This window comes from Etheostoma spectabile, chromosome 3 (assembly GCF_008692095.1).
Source record: "Etheostoma spectabile isolate EspeVRDwgs_2016 chromosome 3, UIUC_Espe_1.0, whole genome shotgun sequence".
In the NCBI taxonomy this organism is placed as follows: Eukaryota; Metazoa; Chordata; class Actinopteri; order Perciformes; family Percidae; genus Etheostoma; species Etheostoma spectabile.
This window is the reverse complement of record NC_045735.1, coordinates 27,620-38,820: the sequence shown is the minus strand read 5'-3', so window position 1 is coordinate 38,820 and position 11,201 is coordinate 27,620. Positions and strand designations below refer to the sequence as shown.

At 45.8% G+C, this 11,201-nt stretch overlaps 1 protein-coding gene across 1 annotated transcript in view; it reads right to left on the bottom strand.

Annotated features, from left to right (window-relative positions):
• Positions 1-417: 417 nt before the first annotated feature.
• pak1 (p21 protein (Cdc42/Rac)-activated kinase 1) overlaps positions 418-11,201 on the bottom strand; it is a gene marked incomplete at its 5' end in the record, with an annotated part of 35,633 nt that continues 24,849 nt past the window's right edge. The window contains 1 exon segment of the mRNA XM_032510332.1: positions 418-971. Coding sequence (XP_032366223.1) covers positions 885-971 — 87 coding nt within the window.

Genomic DNA, 11,201 nt, shown 5'->3' with positions numbered 1-11,201 from the left:
TCAACTTAATCAATATCCAAACATACCCCCCCATGACAAAATGACACACGCACACACGCACACGCACACGCACACAGATATGTTGATTTTTAAAATAAGAGTGTCAAAATGAAAATCAAACAAATGCACTTTTAGATAGAATTCAATGAAATAAGTCAAACTGAAACCCATAGACCCATGACAGGAAGCCTGTCACACACACACACACACAACACACACACACACACACACACACACCAACACACACACCACACACACACACCCACACACACACACACACACCACACACACCACACACACACACACACACACTGCAGCGAAGGCTGGTTGGCTTGGCGTGGTCCGGTGCTTTCAACACAGGTAAGAAAACAAAATATTAAAAAAAAAAAAAAAAACAACTCCCATGATTCCTTGGCTCTGTTAAGTTCTCCTCTCTCAATTGAGTTGTACATGGTGCAGGCTGAGGGGGGGGGGGGAGCGTTGTAAGCGATGACTCACACTTGATCAAAGATGATGTCATTCAGCTAGCCCCCCCCCTTCTTCCTAGTCGAGTCCAGTGGTTTCAAAAAATGTTACTTGAAGAAATACCCTTCTTTCTCCCTGTGAGGGTTGGAGGGGGGGGGGGTAATGAGGGTCAAGTCACGGGGTGAAGGGCAGTCGAGCAGGTTAAAAATAAAAAAATTAGACGAAAAGAAAGACTGAAGGCATTGAAGGGTTAAGTAACCCGACAGCACCATTACGCCCTCCAATAATAAAGAAAAAGACAGAGGAAGGAGAGAGAGAGAGAGAGAGAGAAAGAAGAGAGAGGAAAGAGAGAGAACGAAGAAGAGAGAGACAGAGAGGAGAGAGAGAGAGAGAGAGAGAAATAATGAGTCAAAGGCTAGCTAGCGGTTGTTCTTGGCGGCCTCCTTAGCAGCCACAATGAGAGGAGTCAGACTGGAGAGAGGCTTCGCCATCTTCAGAAACTGGTGCTGAGAGAGGAGAAGAGGGGGAAAGTAACGGGGAGAAGGGTATGAAGATGGGGTGGTTCAAGGGTTAAGAAAGGTAAGCAAGTGGTAGAAGATGTAGCGTGGTGAGAGGTAGAGGTAGACTGGGTAAGGATAGAGGAGGTTGAGAGGTAGAGTGGGAGAGTGTAGATAGAGGGAGGGGAGGATAGGGTAAACGAGGGTGTAGGGTAAAGATTAGGTGGAGCGAAGAGAGTAGATATGGAGAGATGAGTCGGTAGATAATTTAGACAGGGCGGATGTTGGAATGAGGGTGTGAGAGGGTAGAGGGAAGGGTAGAGGAGAGGGTAGGAGGTGGGGTCGGATGGAGGTGGAGACTAGGGTATAAAGGGGATAGTGATGAAGTAGGGGTGGAGAGGGTAGAAGAGGTGGGGGTAGAGGTGGGTAGGAATAGGGGCGAGAGGGTAGAAGAGGGTGGAGAGGTAAAGAGGGAGGTGACAGGAAATAGTAAGGGTAAATAGGGAGGAGAGGGAAGGCGAGAGAGGGAAGGAAATGGACCGAAGAAGAAAGGAAATATGAAGGGGAAAGATACCATAAATGATGATAAACGAAAATATAATAAAATTCCACTGTCTAACAGGAGTTTCATCGTTTAAGAAAACTATAAATTAATCAAACTAAATAAATGGCTGCCATCATTATGGGCATTTCTTGTCAACAGTCAACAGGCAGAGTGTAGAAAACCTTTCTGTAATCATCCCCGCTGCTGTAAAGGCTTTTCTGACGCCAAGGTAGCAAGTGAAACTATCTCCAAAATATAGCAGTCCACATTTGAATTGATTGATTTTTTTTTTTTTAGGTGTGTAAAATATCTTTTAAATGTCTCAGTTTTAGGGGCTCCACCCCCCCGAGTTGTGGACGTAGAAAACGTTTATGTGTTTTGATCAAAAACGTAGTGGATGTAGCCCTGGATTGAAAATCACAGTATGTCAGGCCTACGTCTCTCACCCACCACACACACACGCACACCACGCAACAGCGCACGCACGCCCGCCCACGCACGCACGCACGCACCACGCACGGCACGCCACCCACCACGCACGCACGCACAACACACGACACACACACACACACACACACACACACACACACACACACACACCCACACACACACACACACACACACACACACACCCACAACACAACACACACACACACACACACACACACACACACACACAACCACACACACACACACACACACACCACACACACACACACACACGCACACACACGCCACAACAACCCACACACACAGAGAGTTTGTGCACTATCTTTGTGGGACCCGTCATTGACATAAACATTCCCGAGCCCCTAAACCTTAACTTAACCATCATAACTAATGCCTACCTTAACCTTACCCTAACCTCAACCCTTACCTAACCTTAACCATCATAACTAAATGCCTAACCTTAACCTACCCTAACCTCACCCTTACACTACCTTACCATCATACTAAATGCCTACCTTAACCCTTACCCAACCTCACCCTTAACAACTTACCATTACAACACTGCCTAACCTTACCTTACCCTACCTTAACCATCACAACTACTGCCTAACCCTACCCTTACACTCACCTTAACCCTTACACTAACCTTAACCATTACAACTAAATGCCTAACCTTAACCTTAACCCTCCAACCTTAACCATCACACTAACTGCCTAACCTTAACCCTTACCCAACCTTACCATCATACAAATGCTAACCTTAACCCTTACCCTAACCTCAACCCTTACACTAACCTTAACCATCACAACTAACTGCCTAACCTTAACCCTTACCCTAACCTTACCATCAATAACTAAAGCCTACCTTAACCCTTACCCTAACCTCAACCCTACACTAACCTTACCATTCCACTAAATGCCTAACCTTAACCCTTACCCTAACCTTACCATCACTAACCCTGCTCAACCTTACCCCTTCACTCACCTTAACCATCACAACTAACTGCCTAACCCTAACCCTTACACTCACCTTAACCCTTCCTAACCTTAACCATTACAACTAATGCCTACCTTACCTTACCCTAACCTTAACCACACAACTAACTCGCCTAACCCTAACCCTTACCACCTTAACCCTGACACTACCTTACCATACAACTCATGCCTACCTTGACCCTTACCTCACCCTGACCATAACCTAAACAAATGTAACCCTCAACCAGCCTCTAAGTTCTGGGTCCAGCATTTTGCCCACAAAGCTGTCGGGACCCCACAAGTATACTGACCTGTTTTTGTTGGACTCCCAAATGTAGGAAATATGAACACACACACACACACTTTTAAGCGATTACACGAGATTAAGGACTACAAGCTCTATAAAAACTCTTACAAAAGAGTCATTAAATGGAACTACAGACCTTCTAACCAATATAAAGTCTCAGTTTCACCTCTCACTCTGGTCATCTTACAGTTACACAACTCAGTTACCTCCATGTCCTCGATACCTGCTCCTGTCTGTCTGTCCACTCACACACCACACACACACACACACCACACACACACACACACACACACACACACACACAACACCACAACACACACACACACACACACACACACACACACACACACACACAACACACCCACACACACACACACACACACACACACACACACACAACACCATGCAGCAGCCTTTAGCCGAGCCTCTCTTCTCCACGTCCATCTCCAGCATCGGTTTCAGAGTCTCTGAATATCGTCGACATGTCTCTGGCGTCTGCAGCTCCGGCGTAACCGTGTGGGTTGCTATAGAGATACAGCGCTAGGCGACACAACACACACACACGGACAACATTGTATCTAATCCCAGAAGCACATGTAAGCATGCAAAGGCATGCTTGAAACCACTATGTGCGAAGATAGTTTTGACTTTGCGCCCATCCATGGTGGCTTAAAATGACATGGAGTCCAACAGCATGCTGAGATTGTCTATTTTTTACAATAATTAGTTTTGTTTTAAAGAAGCTTGGGAAAAGTTCATATCAGGACAACAAACATGCATCTCTCTCTTAACCAAACTAATCGGCTGCCCTCTGGCATCACTAAAACTCCGGCTTCATTTCAGTTAAACCAACAGATTTTGTCAAACTCTCTTTGTTTGCATTGAACTTTAACTCGTTGTCCTCTCCGTCCGCCGCTGTCAGGTGTCCATTTCAGGCAAAATGGATGCTAGCCGCTCTCCACCCTGTTGTTCACCTCCACTTCTCATCATTTCCACTACCAATGGTAACATCACTTCCATCCAGACTTCAGCCTCTTCCTCTTCCCCGAGTCCTTATGTTCTTTTGCCCCCAGCATGTCCCCTCGTATCAGGGAGGTCCACAAATCATGTTTGCAGCTGTCGCCATGGTCCACTACAACTCACTGCAACGTCCTGCTAACGTCCTGCTGTCCCTGCTGTGCCTGCTACCACGTCCTGTACTCCACGTCCTGCTACTAGCTGCTACGTCCTGCGTGCCTCTCCATCACTCCTGCTCGCGCACTGGCTGCTCGTCTGCTAAGTCACCTGCTAAGTCAATGCTGCCCTGCTTGACGTCCCTTGCTACTCCTGTACGTCTGCTAGGCCTCTAGTCCCCGCTTGCTCATCTGCTACGTTCTCTACACCTTTATGCTGCCCTGCGACGTCTTCATAGCACCTGCTACGTCCTGCTGTCACCCTGGCTACATCTTGTCTGAGGCCCTGCTACGTCTGCTGATGCCCTGCTACATCCTGCTTGGTCCCTGCTACGGTCCGCCTCTCCTCTACAGGTCCCTGCACTTCTCTCCGCTACATCCTGCTACATCCTAGCTACGCCTGCACTCTGCTACAGTCTGTAGCGCCTGCACCTGCTAGGGCCCTGCTTAGGCCTGACTCCGCCTGTGCCCTGCTACGTCCTGCATACCGTCCTGCTTGACTCCTGCTGTGCCTTGAATTGCCCACGTGCCCGCTACGGCCATGACTACTCCAAAGAACTACACACGGCCCTGGTCTGGGTCCGTGCTGGGTCCGGCCTGGGTTCGGCTGGTCTGGGCCTGGGGTCCTTGGCCTAGGTCCTGTCCCGAGGTTTTCTTGCCTAAAAGAGCGTTTTTCCTCCCACTGTGGCCCTGTTTCTTGCTCTGGAGAAACTATAGACCCTGTTGGGTTCCTTGTAAATTCTGGAGATGTGGTCTAGACCTGCTCTATCTGTATAAGGGTCCTCCAGAATAACGTTCCCCCTTGTTTTGTTACGATGTGATACTATAATAAAATTGATTGAATTAAAATTCCGCCACCACCGCTGCTGTGCGTATATTCCTGGTCATCCAACGGTCTTTCATTCCCCTTGACATATGTATCTGCACGGATGGAGTCCTATCGCGCAACTATGACTCAAACACTCATCGTCTGTGGTCTGGCTCCGTTCTTCCTAACCCGACCTTGGGAGTGCTTTCCCCTTTCCTCTGTGGATAGTTTTGTTCTCGTTCTGTTGTCTGTCTGGCCGTGAGGTGCGTTCCCACCAGAGTTACTCAAACCCATCTCCTATTTATTCACGATGTCCGTAGTCATGGCTGCACATCTACTTCATCATGCTCCGGGACCATACTTAAAAAACCGGGCTTGTCCCCATTACTCTCACGTGGTTAACTTGGCTCTCAGTATTTTTTAGCTCTATTGTTCGCATCTAACTGTTTGGTTTTCGTTTTCCTCTGGTTCACACATTCAAGCCAGTTGGTTCCTCTCCGACAGACCCTAGCCGGCTGCCCCATCCACCATGCCCCTACTTGTCCCTTTTTCTTTTGGGAATTGCCTCGCAATCCTTTTAAACCAGGGGGTCTTCCAACGGGGTCCCGCGACCCCTGATGTGTCCGCAGTACGTAGCGACTGGGGGTTCCCGCAAAGTTTGTTAACCAACTAACAAAGCATCACTTATTTTCCTCTTTTCCCTTTTGTTATTTAAAATGCCATTGAAATAGCTTTATATGCATGTATTACATGCATTGCAGACATATGTTGATCTTTGGCAGGTATCAGTTTAATTGTGTTATGTTATTTTCTAAATGTCAGTGGCATGGCCACCCTACTCACTGGGGCCTCGCACGTTTAAAATAAACATGAATATAATTGAACCTGTGTATTTATTTGAGGTATCCTTAGTATGAATGCACAATAACAAGGTCATTCCACAATGGCACTATTACCGTTTTGAATATAACACACTTTTATACACATATATATAATTAGGGGGTCCCCGCTCCCATCTCGCCATCAGTTTGGGGGGTCTTGGCCCTGGAAAACGTTGAAGAACCCCGCTTTAAACAACCTTTACTTTATCCTTCTACCCCCGCGCAGTTTGGGGTACTGGGTCTCACGACACCCCTAACAGTCCACCTATTATGCCCCCATGTTAAGTCCATTTTCTTTCGCTCTTTAATGAGTCTCTCCTGACTGACTGTGTATCTATGACTGAGGTGTTGTTGAACAAATCTCACGTAGATAAGTTCCCTAAACATAATCATGTCAGAGGGCAAGGGGGGGAGAGCAGCAGAGCCCTAAAAGACGGGTACTCTCGCTTACTTGCCAATCGCTGCTTTTTTTTTTTTTTTTTTTTTTTTTCTGGTCTTTTTTCGTCTATCTGCTTTCTAATTTTCAAAAAAAAAAGTGATGTTTTTTGCAGTCTTCCTAACTTCTTAACTTCTCCCTCAATTCACGCATAGATTCACTCAGACTCAAGCCTTCGCAGCCCCCCAGACCCTCCCTACCCTGATTGGATTCCCCCTCGTTTGAGGTAACCGGCTGGCTCTCCCCCTCCACCATCTCTATGGCCCCAAGATGCCCAGGGACCAGATGTCCCAACCTTGGGGCCGAGGCTTTTAACTTTAAAAAAATACGCGTCAGCACCACCGATCCGAGCCATCCGGTACGGAGTCCCCACCATGGTGCTGCGTTTGCTCTGCTCCCGGTGATCTGGGCCGCGAACCCAAGTCATCGGTGCAGGATGGGAAAGACCCGAATGAGTCCAGTGTTCCCAGTATTGTTGCAATATCCACATGGTCAAGTAGGTTGTGTTTAAAATTTGTAGTGTTGTCTGATGGTGTCTGCTGTGTTCATAAAGGGGTCATACAGTACACTCTGCTTAACGTCCTGTTTCATCCTGCTACATCCTGCTTGGCCTTGAATCCCACCAGTGCCCCTGCTAACGTCTTCTACTCCGCTACGTCCTGCTACGGTCCCTGCTACGTCCTCTACAATCCTTCTTGCCCTGCACGTCCCTTCTACGTCCTGCTACTCCTCTGGGCCTCTTTGTAATGCCCCCAGTGCCCTGCTATGCCATGAACTACTACAAAGAACTACACAACCTACTAGTTTTTGGGACTGTTATTGCCTCTTCATCCATTCTAAACCCCAACCGCTCGTAGGACACCGCCTACCAAGAGCCTGATCTGGGTCTAGGGTGGGTCTAGGCCTGGGGTCTGTGCCTCGTGTCTGGGTCCTGTCCCCGGTTTCTGCCTAAAAGGAAGTTTGTCCTCTCCCCTGTGGCCCTGTTGCTTGCTCTGTGGGAGGAAACTACTAGAGCCTTTGGTTCTTGTAAAAAGTGTGGTCCTAGACCCACTCTATCTGCTAACGGGTCTCGAGATACTCTTGTTATGAATTGATACTATAAATAAAATTGAATTGAAATGATGCTGATGAAGTTTATTAGAGATTTATATGCCGCGATTAACTGAGTCAAATAATACGAATTTCATAATCTAATCAATCCTGCACTTAGTGATACCAAGATTCGTCAAAACTCGGGGGATCACTGTAACACGCCAGCCTTACCTGTTTTAAAAAATATTGGAGCTTTGCAATTTGTAGATTTGTGTGTATGTGTGTTTCTTTTGGATATTTTTGGGGATCAGTTTTTTCTGTATTTATTTATGTGTGTGTTTGGTCTGAACCCCTTTTGATTTGCCTGATTGGTGGCTGTTCTGTCCTTTCTTTTTTCTGACCTTTATCTACAAATAAAGAATTAATATTCAAAACGTTTTGCACTTTTTTCAGCAGTATACACAATTGGACATAGTTCCCAACCGAAATATTTGACCTGAAAAAAGCTCAGTTTTCCCTCCCCTTAACCTGTTTAAAAATCAACCTTGACTCCCGTTTCACACATGTATGTCTATGGAAATCTAAATATTCAAGGTTATAAAGATTAACCGTCATCAATCCCAATAAATATAACCTCTGATCAACTACACAGCGTTTTTCCAGACAGTGGTTAAAACAGAGGGACTTTTACATCCTATCCTGTTCTAAACAGGTCAAGCTCCCCCTGCTGGTCGGACAGGTAACTACAAGCAACACCCCTGACCACCAGCAGCAGTACAACACCCCAGATAACACAGACGTGATTAATAGATATATATATATGTAATATATATCTATAGACATGATGTTCCTCTTGTCGTGGTGGCTGACTGAGGTTGAACGGAGCCGTCCATGGTGCCCATTCAGAATGTTGGTCCCGCCCTTGATGTCTCGATGGATGACCTGGTTCGAGTGGAGGGAGGAACTCCACGCCTGGAGACACTGGACATAAAGACCAGAACAGCAAGAGAGACAGACAGACGCGATAGAGACGACAGACAGCTAGAGGACATACATACAGCGAGAGAGACAGACAGAACAACGCGGAGCGACAGACAGTGAGATAGCAAGACAGATAGAAGCAGGCAGGCGGCAGACAGCGAGACAGACGAGACAAAGCGATAGAGACGACCACAGCATCGAGAAAGCAGACAGTGAGATGACAGACAGATAGACAGCGAGAGATACAGTGATAAAGACAGACAGACAGACAGTCAGCGAGAGACAGACAGTGACAGACAGCTCCGAACAGACAGACAGCGAGAGACAGACAGCGCAGACCGACAGACAGCGAGAAAACACAAACGAGAGACAAAGGATACAGACAGAACAGCACATATGGATGGACGGCAGCCGGAACAGACCACAGACAGGAGATACAGCGAGGGCACAGCGAGAGAGACGACAGCCAGACAGCCACAACCAGGAGCGTGATGTACGGTCGTGAGTCGGACAGACACACAGAGACATAGGACAGACAGCAAGAAAGACGACGACCGACAGCGAGAAGAGAGAGAGACAAACAGACAGATATCATCATAAATTAGTTTGTTTTCTTTTGCCTTTTTTTTTTAATTTCAATCAGGAATGTCGTCCGCCTCCTTTCCCCTCTCCCTCTCTGCAGACGGCCCGCAGCGATCTGGTCTGCGTCCATCGCAGGTTTCCGTGACGCGTCCTCAGTCAGCGAACCTCCGGCCGGTCTCCATCACCACCCACAACATCTCGTCCCCCCCATGTAACTAATGGGACCGCCAAGACATGCCAGTGTTCAGTATTAAAATAATAGACTTAAATCTGTTCAGAACGTGAAGGGGACACGCGCTATATTACCTTGTTAAAAACAAGAAACAATGTGACAGAAATGGGTAAAAATACTTCTTTAAAATCTGGTTTTCGTACATTTGCACTTACAATATTGAATTTTATTTTTAATTTTTTACAGTTAAGGCTTGACTGATCGAGTCTGTAATGTGCCCTTTGGGGTGGTTGATTTTAGATGTTATATTATATTCTATTAGATTATATTAGATTAGATTAGATATACTGTTTATTCTCCCACAGCGGGAAAAACAAAAAAAAAAAAAAAAAACAAAAAAAAAAAAAAAAAAAAAAAATAAACTTTTTTTGCCCCCTTTTTATAACAGCAGCCTTTTTCTACAATAAAAACAAACCAACAAACAACAGTAACCACAACAAACGGCAACACAACAGCCCATGAGCAGAAGCAGACTGAGAGTTAAAGTGGCGTCTAAATAATAAAGGTTTTGTAAAGTGCCGGTTGCCGTAGTACAACGAAAACTAAAAAAACAACATGCAGTGTGAGTAAGTGACGGTTAAAATTGAATTGAATATGTAATGTAGAAGTAATGAAGCCAACCAGGTAACCATATATATTTATATTCCCCGAGAACCTACTAATATTGAAAAAGTAAGCACTCGTTGGCTTTAATTTGGCGTATTTTTGGCTCCTTGTATTTCACACCTGGTCGTTTTATAGGCCGACGACTACTTGGGGACCAGAGGTCTGGGTGCGTGGGTGCACATCCGATGTGTTCGGACGGGAGGAAAAGACGTTTCGGGTTGTCCCACAAAAAAAAAAAATTTTTCGTCCATCATTTAAAAAGAATTCATAGTGGTGTTACATTTTTCCCTTGGGGGGTCCTGGTGTTTTTTTTTTGCATTCCCTAGCGAGCGTCTTGGATGTGTTTGGCCAATGAGAAGAATAAGAAATAGCTTCGTTTAGAAATGCTCAACGAAGTCCAATGGAATATTCCAGGAGGCTGAGGAGGAGGGAAGATGATGATCCAGATGGAAGTGAGGAGAAGATGATGATTAAGAGGAGGATGGAAGATTGGAATAGATGACGAAGATGAGGATGGGGAAGAATAGGAAGATGATGGACGAATGGGAGGATGGAATAAGAGGAGAATGATACGAAGAGTGAGGATGGAAGAAAAGGAATATGATGACTGCAGAGGAGTATGAAGAAGATGAAGTGCATTACGAGAGAGGAGGATGGAAGAAGAGGAAGATGATGAGGAAGAGGAGGAATGAATAAGGGAGGAATATGGGAAGAAGAGGAATATGAATGCCGACGAGGAGGATGGTAAAGAAGAGGGATATGATTACGAAGAGGAGGAAATGGAAGAAGAGAGGAAGAATGATTACGAAGGTGCGGATGGAAGAAAGAGGAGATTATTACGAAAAGATGAGGATGTTAAAAGTAGGAAAGATTGATGAGTAATTATGGGATGAAAGAGGAGGAAGATGATGATAAGATGATGATTGAAGAGGAGGAAGATGTGATGAAGAGGCTAGGTGAAGAGGAGGACGAAACTATGATTGAAGAGGAGGAGAAGAATGAGGAAGATGATGACGCCAGAAGGAGGATGGAAAAGAGGCGATGAGGACGAAGAGGAGTATGGAAGAAGGAAAGATGACGAATAGTAGGAGATGTAAGAGGAGAGGAAAGCTGATGACGAAGAGGAGATGGAAGATGAGGAAGAAAATGATTATAATTGATGCGTAGTTAAGGCTGATGAGTCGATGATAAGAACAGGGTTAATTATGTAATAAGAGGAATATGGATGGGACA